Raw genomic sequence first — 12,982 nt, 5'->3', positions numbered from 1 at the left:
ATTCTCTTGTTGAATTTTAAAATTATTTTAATTTCACCAAGGTGTCTTGAATGAAGGCACAGCTTTGCCTCCAGTGATTATAAAAGAAGCCCTTTTGTTTGTGCTTTTTCATGAACACATACTATAAATCTCCTTTAAGGATCAAAAACATAGCTGGGCATACCTTTAATCTCAGCACCAACGAGCCAGATGCAGGTGGATCTCTGTGAGTTCAAGACTAACTAGGTCTTCAGAGTGAGTTCTAGGACAACCAGAGGTACATAGTGAGACCCTCCAAACCACTGAAGGTTATCATATGGTCATATGGTTTCCAGTCACCTGCAAATGTAGTGTAACAATAAGGCTTTGTAGGCTGGCTCAGTGGGTAAAGTCACTTTCCATAAAAGCCCAATGACAGGAGCTCCATCATGAGAAGCAATGATGGAAGGAAAGAACTGGCTCCTGAGAATTGTATTCTGATTTCTACATGAGTACCTTGGTGTGTGTGTATGTGTGTGTATGTGTGTGTGTGTGTGTATACATACATGCTAATAATACAATTTTCAAAAAGACATAACTTTTGAGGTGTCAAGGGTTCACAGTTAAACAAAATGTCCACTTGAGAATATTTTTATAGCATTACATACTATTTAATTATTGTTTTGATACAGGTCCCATGTAGCCTTAGGCTAACCTTGAACTTGGCATATACTGCACCTGAACTTCTGCCTACACTCCCAGTGCTAGGATTACTGTTGTGCACTACCAGGCCCTTTCTTACTGTGACAATTTAAATTAAAACCATTTTGTGCCATTTGTCCCCATTCCAACTAATGCCAGGGCTCCCTTTTCTAAAGATTTCTTTATTTTAGACATTTTATCTTTTTTAACTCAAACACTTCAGCCATATAGGAACATCCCTAGTTAGAATAAAACTTTAGTATTTATCATATTTGAGGTTTACAGCTGTTCTCATTTAAGATAAATTAAAATGTATATGATATGTTTCAAAATGTACACATATGGAGTTACAGCTATATCCAAACTTATTCTTTTAGCTCAGCAACTCTTCAGTAAGCAATAAATTCTATTCAGATAATGTCTCTTCTACTGGGATTTCTTTTTTCTCCCAATTTTTAAGAAAAGGTCTTGTTAACATAGCCCATAAAAGTAGGCTCAAAAGATGACACCAGCTAAATCACAGAAGGGCCCCACTAACTCGGGTGCAGAAGCAGGTGTGGGAGGCATCTATCCAGGTAGTCTTTTACTTCTCATCAGATGCCAACGTCATGCTTTGACTTTGGCTTTCTTTCCGGTAGGCTTTCCCAAATCCAAGGCACATCTCCTACACTTGCCTTTCTGCCATTTTCTCCAGCTGAAACCGTCTATAGGTTCTAGCTGCAGGGGTCACAAAAGTTTCATATTTCCTTGTAAAACTAAAAATTGCAATATATCAATAGAATTGAGTATGCCTACATCAAGGAGTGCTGATGGTGGCATAAGGAGTGGGGAGGAGACATCAAAACTGTGTCCATCCAACTCAGCAACTGGAAACAACTGTGGAGTACAAAGAAATCTCAGTTATCTGCGTTTGAAAATAAAATATTTAAGTGGCCAGAATCTAGGGAACTGAATAGAGGTTCAAAATTGTTTCTATAAATCAAACTGAGACCGTGGTCACTTTAACAGTCAAGTACAAAGTCTCTCAGAGGTCTGTGATGTGCTTAAGGTAATAATAAAATCATTCCACTGATGAGAGCTAACACCTCTTTGATGTCCCATGAGTCCTTTATCTGACCTCCTGACTCATTACTGGCTCACTTCCCAGCCACAAGGACGATGTATCCATTTCCTACCTCTGTCATCTCTAGCTCTGAGCCACCAACTCTGATTCAGAATCAATGTGTAGCAACTATCCAATGATTTTGCAACTATGCCAAAATCCACTTTCTGACTAGAAATTAATTGCGAATTGACATCTAGTCTTGTCACACCATTGCCCTTTTCTACCTCTCTAGGAACAACTCAAACACTTAAGAACACATTTCCATGCAAGCACAGTGCACAGCGCACTGTAAGCCCCAGCAGCACAGTGCATGGCTCAACCAAAGCCTCAGCAGCACGCACCGTGTTTACATTGAGCTCGTAATAACAGTAAAGAAAACTCAATATAAAGTCTTATAAAAACAAATAAAAAGGAGGTGACAGAAAAGTCGAAGTCTAGGAAAGAAAATTCTAACCTAAATGACAGAAAAGGGCCCGAATAAGCAAAGAGGAAAATGAGAAGGGAAACACACTTGGTCTGGATCCAAATAATGAAGGGACACAAGTCAATAACTTCTGGGCTTTATTGATAACTGGAGACTCCAGTAAAGACTTTTTTTTTAATTTTTGTAAGTTTTCTTGCATTTAAAAAAGAAATGCAAGTACTCTTTCAGTTTTAATACAGCAAAATTACCAGAGAATTGAAACTAATTGATTTTTCTCAAAATAATTTTACAAAATAGAATATGGTAGGTTGGGGATATAGCTCAGTGGGAAGAGCATTTACAAAGCATGTGTGAAATTCTAGGCTCAATCCCCAGCACAACAGAAACCAGACCTGGCTACTGCACACATGCCACCCTGGCACTCTGGAAGTAGAAGCAGGAGAATCAGAAGTTCAAGGTCTTGGGATACATGAAACATTGTCTACAACATAATGATAACAAATAAAACATGGCTAATTCCCATGTTCAAAACAATCAACATAATGAAGAAAGGGTGCTGGTAGCCCGTCTCCTGAACTCCTGCATGAGTTTGTTGTTAAACTGTATCCTCCAAATGGCCATCTAGTTCCTTTCTATTCCTAGTCATTAAAAGTCATCATTTAAAGTAGCAGAATTATTCCATGTGATGTGTATCATAGGCCACAGGTAATAGCTATCCACTATATAACCTAAATTCACACAGAGGTAATATGCAAAGGGTACTGACATTGACCTCTCTCTTCCTGTAAGCCCTGCATCTTGATGAACAACATCCAACAACTGCGAGTCCAGCTGGAAAAAATGTTTGAATCCATGGGCGGTAAAGAGGTGAGTGTGTGTCCATTCCTGTCTTAACCAGACAAATCTTGAGTGAATATCAGTAGTGCTTTTGTTTTGCTGTGGAAAGTGTCTTACTTTTTGAAATGGTTTTTACCAATAATCAGGAAGCATTTTTAATCACCAAGATCCCATTGATGATTATGGCAATTACTATGACAATATTTTATACTCCAGAGCAGGGAGAGAGCCAGTTGTCCTGTTGTACAATTAAAGTATATGCATATATGCTAATGACCAGTAGTATGATGATTACACTTTTTACTATTGTATACTGTCATCTTGAAATTGACACTTGTTTTAGAATCCATACTGTGGCAATAGTGGTTTTGGCTATATCAGTGCTTAATTTTTCACATCGTGAAAGCTTTGTCAAATGTGCTATGTGTTGTGTCCGTAATGTGTCGTGTCTCTGTTCAACATCTTTGCCTTGCAATTCTACGAGCAGAAGAAGGAAGGAGAGAGGTTCTCCTATGAGGTTTGTGATGGCAAGCATTACCTGCTTCCCCTGGCTATGGTTCTCACCCTCCATTTGAAGATTATTGCCCAGCCCACATGCTCGCTCTCATTTGCTTGCTGGGATCAGGCAGAGAACAATACACTAGCTTTCACCTGCTTGTGAAGGTCTTGTCTTTTCTTACAAACTGATGTGAGCATCTGGGATTGAGGAATGGGGAAGATGTTGAAGGCAAAAGTCACAGAGCAGCTCATCTGCCCTGTGGCATCCTGCCCACCACCAACAGCAACAATAAAACAAACGCTTGGGGCTGGAGAAGTGGCTGCTCTTCCAGAGGACTCCACATCTGATTCCCTCTTATAGCCTTCTCAAACACTGCATACACATGCCATATATATATATGTATATATACATGCAAGCAAACACTCATATACATAAAGTAAATATTTTTAAAATAGAAATCAGACCCAATGGAGCCGTGTCCTCAGTGTATCTAATTCACTTACATCAGCCTTCCTGTATAGTAAGCTATGGGCCCATGCAGAACGCTAGGTTCAAAATCAAAGCAAACTGCCCTCTTATTCCTAAATGTTTGAGGCTGTAGAGTCCTCATCTGACATCAGCCCTCTTCACATGAGACGATTCTTTAAACCTAAATTTAGCTACCCCTCATGTATGTTTTCTTTTTAATGTTTTTACAACTGAAGCTTCTATTCAGCCTCTCATAAATGATATGTGATAAAATACACGTGATGCTACAAAACTCTTTTTTAAAACTATGGGGTTTTTTTTGCCCAAGCTGTACTTATCTGGTAGTTTCAATTCAGCTTGTGTGAACTATGACCTTGATCCCTGTAGAGCATCAATGCCTGCCCTGGGATTTGAGGGCGTCAGTCTCATTTGGATTTTTCTGTTGAAATGATGGACATGGCAGTTGGGGATCCTAAGATTCCATTTCTAATTTTCTTGATGCTGTTAAGTCTATTTAATATTTTTGGAAGTGGTGAGGAAATCGCCCGTTTCTTATGGTAAAATCTTATGTCCAAAATCCAGTGGAAATTAAACGTCAGGAATCACTTAAGAACAAAATTATATGCTAAATGACCTATTTCTAGAAACTTCCTCCTCTGCTCCAAATGTGCTCTACCAGCCTGTGTTTGAACTCTAATGTAGATAATATTTGCTGAGTTGAGTATTAACTAGACAAATCAGAACTGATAGACTAAAAGCACATGAGGCCCATGGTTAATGTATGGACCAAACCACTGGCTACCTAAGCACCTCTCCAGGAGACTTGTTTACCAATCCAAAGTGAATTCTTACTTGTGGTTCAATTACCAGTTTGAAAGGCACAGGTTCCCATTATAAACTGGGTTTATATGTAAATTATTCCTTTGTAATGCAAGCTATGCCACTTATGGAGTGCCTCATACATAACATACAAAGAAAATGCAATTGAATGAGTGAGATAAAACAAAGGCCTGGTTTCTAGCTGTATAATCTAGGCAATGAATCCTGGTAGCTTCAGTGGCTTTCATTTCCTGCCTTGAGATATTTTTGACGCCTCTTTCCTACTGTTCTCCTGCCTCTCTTTCTATATAGGGTTATCCCCTTCCCTTTTAATCTGGCTTCTGTTGCCAAGAAAAAGTTTTAAGCTAGCCCAATCAGAACTGGCATAGGGGTTTGTGAAAGCTAAGAAAAGAAGACCCAACCCAAGGCTGAGTGTAACACACAGCTTCCCAGGAAAGATGTGCTTAATTAATGCATAATTATGCTAGAGTTGTAGCTTGCTGTTTTTGGCTTCCTTCAAGACCCAAGTTATGAAGATGATCTATAGATTGCTTCCAGTTGGGTCGTCTGTGAGTAATAGTCATTTAAACAAGTTCCTTCACTTGAGGATTTTACAGAAATCAAAAAGGATTTCATTGAAACTTGGCTTGAAGATGAGAGTAATAGAGTGGGACACCCACTATCATTTTCTGGCCTCCATGTGTATGAATAAGCACATGCATGCACACACATATACATATGCATCATGCACATGCAATATACATGTACACATATAAATCATTCTTTCATATCATAAATAAGTTCTTCCATGTGGACTAATCTCAGTTGCCAACTACTTCTTCTAGTGAAGCTGTACAGGGAATCTTAACTGATACCAGTGACATTCTCCATGCCAGGCCCAGTTTCTCAGGTGTTTGTTATATTTACCTCTCTATGCCAGGGTGTGTACTTCTCTCTGCAAAAGTCAAATTAGCAGATGAGTGCTTGTGCATTTGCTCAGAGTTTTCTTAAATATCATGTGTTTAAGTCAGGCTCTCCCCACTGGCTGCTTGCTTTGAGCACTATCCACAGCTGGCTGCTTGCAGACATGCCCACAGCTGGCTGTTTGCAGCCATGCCCACAGCTGGCTGCTTGCAAACATGTCTACAGCTGATTGCTTGCAGACATGACTACATGTCGCTTTGACCTGAGAACTGCCAAGATGGCTTTTCCCTCACAGGACAGCATGGACACAGAAGTGTTTCACACTTGGGTTTTTGTTTTGTGCTGTGTATTGGTGGAAACACCCACCTTCTGCATGGGGTCCAGATGGAAACACTGTCAACCAGCCTTAGGCATCACTGTATTGAAACATAAGAAATATACAACCTATATTATAGTCTTTACTTGAGATGAAGTTAACCATTCACTTCACCATCACTATACTGTGTCATATGGTGCTCCTGTGTCACAATAATAGTGCAAAAATCATGGGAATGCCATTCATTGGTGAATGATTGTCCAGGTATTCTGTAATAGATGGAATAACTCAGAACAAAACATTGTAGTCTATGCTAGTTTGTTTCTTGACTATAACTCCATGAGTCTATTGAAAATTCCTTTGTATTAATTTCATAACACAAGTTATTGTTATAAGCCTTGGAAGTGACTTACAAATGTTCCTTTGATCTGCAATCTAATTTGCATAAGCATATGAAAATGAAAATTAAATTATCCAAAATTTCACTTCTTTGCAGGAAGTCGTAATATATTGGTTTGGATATTCCATGAAAGTTACATAAGTTGATTTAGGAGAATTCTGACTGTGCCATGTGAGCAGAGGCTGTGATGTAACCATTTGAAATGATGGGACCTGTGGTTTTCATTGACTTAATGACCATTGACAGTATTAGGAACTCTATAGATCAGTGGTTCTCAGCCTTTCTAATGTTGTGACCCTTTAATACAGCTCCTCCTGTTGTGGTGACCCCCCAACCATAAAATTTGTTGCTGCTTCATAACTATAATTTTGTTACTGTTATGAGTTATAAATATATGACATGCAAGATACCTGTTCTGTGACCTCCAAGGGGGTCCTAACTCACAGGTGGAGAAATGCTGCTCTCGACTTTATTTCTTACTAAGAAATTTGCAGAAATGAAAGATATATATATATATATATATATATATATATATATATATATATATTATTTTACACACCAATGCCAGGTTCCTCCCACTCCCCCTACCGTTTCCCCACCCCACCCCGCATCCACTGCTCAGAGAGGGTGAATCCTCCCATGGGGAATTATGAAAATCTGTCACATCATTTGGGGGCCTCCAGAAGTTCCTCTATTGTACAAGATTGTTTTAGCTATCCTGGGGTTTTAGTTTTCCCATTTGAAGTTCTGTATTTCTCTTTTGAGGTCTGTGAAAAACTGTACAGGGATTTTGATGGGGATTGCATTGAATCTGTAGATTGCTTTTGGTAAGATTGCCATTTTTACCATGTTGACCCTACCTATCCAATAACACGAGAGATCTTTCCCTTTTCTGATATTTTTTTAAATTTCTTTCTTTAAAGACTTAAAGTTCTTGTCATAAAGGTCTTTCACTTGTTTGTTTAGATTTACGCCAAGATATTTTATGTTGTTTGTGGCTTTTGTGAAGGGTAATGTTTCTCTGATTTCTTTCTCAGCCCATTTATCATCTGTATATAAGAGGGCTATTGATTTTTTTTAAAGTTAATCTTATATCCTGCCACATTACTGAAGGTGAAAAGGAAGTTTTATAAAGCTAAATTTCCATTCTTATTACCATAAAGCAGACCCAGTTAGTGCCACAGTAACATGATTTTTATTGACATGTGGCAAATATAACTTGAGTTTACCAACTCTGGTCATAGTGGGGACTTTACTGTAAGAGTAAGCTTTGTGTCTGTCCATGAAGAATAGAGCCAACAAGTCTGTAGCATATACTATGTCTCTTTTGGTAAGCAACTTCATTCTTGTGTTTCAGTCATTTGTGTCCAATTACCTGAGCTTTTAATGCTGAGCTAGCACTTGCCTGCTCAAGTGTGTGGTGTACAACTTAATGAAGTCCTTCCCCAAACCTATTAACCACACAGACTTGGCGAGTTATGTGAGTAGAGCAGATCCAGACCAGACAGGAAAGCAGGGAACCTGGTGGTGGGGGAGGAATAGGGGAGGGAAAAAGGCTCACTGCTTAAAGACAAGAGGCCTCCAATTGGTAGTCACTGAACTTCAGCGTACACCCTAGCTTCAGGCTGAGACTGTGAAAACACGCTGTGGAACTCCAGCCTCAGAGAATTTGGTTCAGCTGGCATAGGCAGGATTGTGTGATTCAATACGGTCATGCTGAGGCCACTGGCTTTGGGACTCTGCACCACTGCTCTGTGTTGGTATAATAGAAACAGGGTGATTACAAACAGCTCAGAGGTTAGAGAGACAGATCCACAGTTAGAATACTCAGTGTTCTTCCCCAGGATCCTTCTTCAGTTCCCACACCCTCGTGGTGGCTCACACCTGCCTGTAACTCTAGTTCTAGGGTATCCAACACTCTCTTCTGTGCCAGGCACCAGACACATACATAGTGAGCATACATATATGCTCACAAACACTCAAACACATAAGCTAAAGCTTAAAAAAAAACAGGAAAATTTAACAGCTCAGAAAACTTTTGTTTTACCTCTGCACCACCCTCAACCAGCCAACTTTTTGTTCATTGAATCTTGACTCAAGGTGTTTGGATGGTGTTTGTGACAATACACTGTACTGTAGTAAAATGCTTATATTTAAAATAACAGCCCTAAAAGATAGGTAACTATTTTAAAATCATATACAAAACTCCAGCATTTCTAAAAATCATTATAGACTTTTCATTTATATTTTCTGCAGTGTTTTACTTAAAAGTAGAATTTATATTTTTTAATTTATAATTTTAAAGAAGCTAAGCTATATATTCAGATCTCCAGGTGATATAATTGACCTTGGCTTTCCAAGAATTTTGTGTTTGTCCATGTATAATGTATTATATTAATTATATATTTTCCCCTGACTATAAACAGAAATGTTACTTAGTAATAAATTAATGAGGATCAATATACTGTTTTTTATCACTTTTCAGTAATTTATAAAATAAATTGTTGAATAAATTAAATTATAAAGCATATATTATGCAGTTCAATAATAAAACAGACAATTCAATTAATTATAACTTACTTTCAGTTCTAAAATTGTCTCCCAAAGCAATTTCAAAATTTTGTAAATTAAAAGGTTTAATTATCCACTGTGCCTACTTGGAGTTATTGCACCTGCAGGGGGGCAGGAATTTGGGTAGGAAATAAAAGCATCTTTCATTGTCTTCAGCTTCAAGATGTTTTCAAAGAAAGGATCATACACCAGCAATTCAGAGCTAGGCTACCTGTCAGCACCTAGGACAGAGGTACTCAGCTTGTGGGTCATAAGATATCCTGCATATCAGATATTTACATTACGATTCATAATGGCAGCAAAATTACAGTTATGAAGTAGCAATGAAATAAACTTGTTGAGGAGGGAATCATCACAAAATAGGGGACTGTATTAAAGTGTTCCAGCATTAGGAAGGTTGAGAACCACTGACCCCCAAAAAAGACACATTCAGAAGCTAAGCACCTATGCAACCAGGATCACTTTAAGCATCTCTTCCCATCTCTTCACCTCAGGCTTGACCCATCTGTCACATGGTTTGGAGCACTATAAATCTTACCGGGTACCAGAGATATAGGAGTGCTAAGATGTCCCAAGTTCAAAATATGTTGGGTTTATTCAGGAAGTCAGAATAATAAAAAGAGAATAGTTCTGAGGGAAAAGCAACAATTTTCTAGTCTGGGAAATACCCTTCAAAGGGAAGCTTAATGCTCTATTTATTTCACAGTAAACTCAAACTTCTAGTGTCTCGTTGTGTGACTATAACTCAAAGGTGAGGTGGCACTTGGCTGAAATCAGAAAATGCAACCAGTTATTTTTAGTTTCGTAGACCAAGCAACAAGGAGAAGCGAAGTCAGCCATGCTGGACTTTTATTTACACATATTGCCTGATCTGTCTCCTCCTAGCCATCTATGTAATAGGGTTTTCAAATTGGATTTAATAGAAAATTAAGAGAACAATGAACTAAAAGAACAACTTAAATTGATGTGATTTAACAAATATAATTGAGTACAGAGTGACTTGCACATACAGTCTGGCTTAACAGCTGAGCTTGTGAAAGTAAGGTAACAGGAAGACAATGAGGTTCCTGTGCTGCAGCCCATGTCAGAATGAGATGCACGACCAAGGTAGGGAGCTGCTTATTAACCTTGCCCTGCAGCGCTCTGACAGCCTGCAGGATCACCTACATACTGCCAAGTCTCTTTTCAGTCTAACATCTCTTTTTAAGGGATACACATGCCACAGCCAGGAAGGACAGACGCTATTCTGTCTTTCACAGTTTACTTAATTATTTCATCACCTTTGATTGTTCATAGCTGCCCTAACATGCCATAAACCAATGTAACCAGCTGTAAAATCATAGCTTCTTGTAATCTTTATACTGCTTTTTTTTTTATGTCTATGCAAAGAAATGTACAGCTTTCCCCTTAAAGCAGTGCTTCTCAGCCTGTGGGCCATGGCCCTTCCACAGGGGTTTTATATCAGATATCCTGCATATCAGATACCTATATTATAACTCATAGCAGTAGCAAATTATAGTTATGAAGTAGCAATGAAAATAATTTTATGGGTGGGGGTCACCACAACTTGAAGTATATTAAAGGGGCACAGCATTAGGAAGATTGAGAACAGCTGCCTTAAAATAAATGAAACATAGTTTATTCTAGAGCAAAGGTGAGTGATCATGGTGCAGAAGCATGGATTTAGGTTACCCCAAATTGGTGAAAGCCAACATTCCAACCACTCCACATCACTGCAGACCTAACCAGTCAGTGTGCAGACACTGATTTTCTCGGGACTTTTTGTTGCCTACTGACACCTAATAAGTAGACACACTTAGGGAGTGGTGAGCTTTAATACCTTTATACATTGAAATGATCAAGTTACAATTCTTAGCACATTGGTCATTTCTCTGTGGATAGTACAGTCAAATCCTATCCTTCAAAATTATTCTGAATAGTGTCATGCAACACTAGAAACCAGTGCTACCACCTAGCCATTACAGTGACCCATTGACTGAGCTCTACCCTCCCACCTAAACCTTACTTCTTTCTGTTAGTCTTCTCCTCCCCTGATGGTCAGAGTAGCCCTCAGACATCCCAAGTGTATGATTCGTGGACCATTCTACCCCCATTACTTGATGTTCAGGATAGCAGCTGTAATGCTGTAATGGCAAGGATATAAACAAAGGGAGGCTGGGCAAAAAGACCATGTGTAAAGAATAAATTCTAGACAAAACATGCCCTTCTCTTCTGTCCCTGACTCACTCTGGATTTGTGCAGCTCCACAGCTACAGGTAGGAAGTTTTAAGCCCCTTTCTAGCCAAGTTGTTTGATGATGTGTGTTTTGCAACAGTGTCTTCAGTTAGGAATCATTTCAGACAGCAAGTTCCTTTAATATTTTCCCAGCTCAATCAGTTTCCCTCCCTCCATCCCTCTCTCCATCCTGCTCTCCCTCATCTCCTCTATGTCCCTCCCTTCAACCTCCCCTTCTCCCTGTCCCATACCCTTTTTCTTCCTCTTCAGAAAACTGTGGTCCTCCCATGTATATCAGCCAGCCATGGCTTCTCAAGTTACAGTAGGACTAGGCACTACCTCTCCTATTAAAGCTAGATGAGGCAAGGAAGAAAGAATCCCAAAAAAATAGGTAACAGAGTCAGACATCCCTGGCTTCCTCTGCTAGTAGTCCCACAAGAAGACTAAGCTACACATCTGTAATGTATGTGCAAAAGGCCTAGGTCAGTGCCATGAAAGTTCTTGTTAGAGATTTAATCTCTATAAGCCCATATCAGCCAGGTTAGTTGATTCTGTGGGTTTTCTAGTAGTATCCTTGACCCCTCTGGCTCCCACAGTCTTTCCTCCCCTTCTTCCCCAGGATTTACTAAGGTCTACCTAATGTTTGGCTGCGGGACTCTGTATCTGTTTCCATGAGTTGTTAGTGGAAGCCTCTGTAATGACAACTGGGCGAGGTGACAACATGTTACTAAAGGGCTTCTTGTTGATCTTCTTACAGCTTCAATACTTTAATTAAGTATTTGATTTCAATACTTTAAGTCTTGAATTTCCCATCTTGAATTTGGACCATTTTCAAAAAAAAAAAAAAAAAAAAAACCTCTGTGATTAGAATCTCTAAAACCTTGCTAGCTACCCACAAAGCTGCAAGGTAGTAGGGGTAGTGTGTGGGAGAAAGAAGGGATGGGAAGAAATGTCAAACTAAGAGAGAAGACTATTGGGTAGTGCAGATAGGGATGTAACTCAAAGGTGAATAGCACAAAAAAGTGGAAACCGACTCCAAATGTGATGTGTGCCCACCAACTCAAAACTATAAAGGGAATTCAAGATATGCAACCTTTTTCTCCCTCCAGCTGTGAAAGATGAAGAAAGTATCCTACTGTATCCTAAAGGCATTAGTTGATCTGAAGTACTGTAATGATGGATTCTACTGCACACACTATCTAGCTAGGGTCAGAGACAGCCACTGAAACCCTTCAGCTTTCTGAAATCTGAGTTCAAGCTACAGGTTTATGCACAGTGCCTTGCACTTCTAGCCCAGCATCCATGGCAGTCTGCTTCCATATGTGATCATGTGAGCTCTTGGGGGGAGGGGCTCTCCAGGAAGGAACAATAATAATACTGAAAACAGAGCACTCACATTGGAGCTGTAATATTTGTGGCTAATTATTTCAGTACAGATCACATCTCTTATTTCTGGCAGCATACTGCAATATCCAATGTGATAGCATCACTCTACAAGATTGCCCTAATGCCAGGTTCTCCATGGAATTTTCACTGAATTCCCTGTTGTATTTTAGGCAGAACTTGGCCTCATGGAGTGACTAGGCTCTGCAAAAGATAAAACAGTTGGAGAGAATCAGCCTTTTTAAAACAAAGAACCAGAGCCAGAAAAGTTTGTGAGAAATTGCTGGAAGCCCTTCCTTGTTGAGAGCCAGCTCAACGGGGGTCAACAAATGCTGAATCAA

General features: G+C 39.3%; 1 protein-coding gene across 1 annotated transcript in view; it reads left to right on the top strand.

Annotated features, from left to right (window-relative positions):
* The window catches only part of Unc13c (unc-13 homolog C), a 400,087-nt gene that overhangs the window by 319,596 nt on the left and 67,509 nt on the right, over nucleotides 1–12,982 (top strand). Inside the window, exon 22 of the mRNA XM_051197944.1 lies at nucleotides 2,979–3,056. Within this exon, the coding sequence (XP_051053901.1) occupies nucleotides 2,979–3,056 (78 nt within the window). The remainder of the gene's footprint in view (nucleotides 1–2,978; nucleotides 3,057–12,982) is intronic.

Source organism: Phodopus roborovskii, unplaced genomic scaffold (assembly GCF_943737965.1).
Source record: "Phodopus roborovskii unplaced genomic scaffold, PHOROB, whole genome shotgun sequence".
Classification (NCBI taxonomy): Eukaryota; Metazoa; Chordata; class Mammalia; order Rodentia; family Cricetidae; genus Phodopus; species Phodopus roborovskii.
The sequence above is the reverse complement of the archived record's forward strand: the minus strand, read 5'-3'. Positions and strand labels throughout refer to the sequence as shown.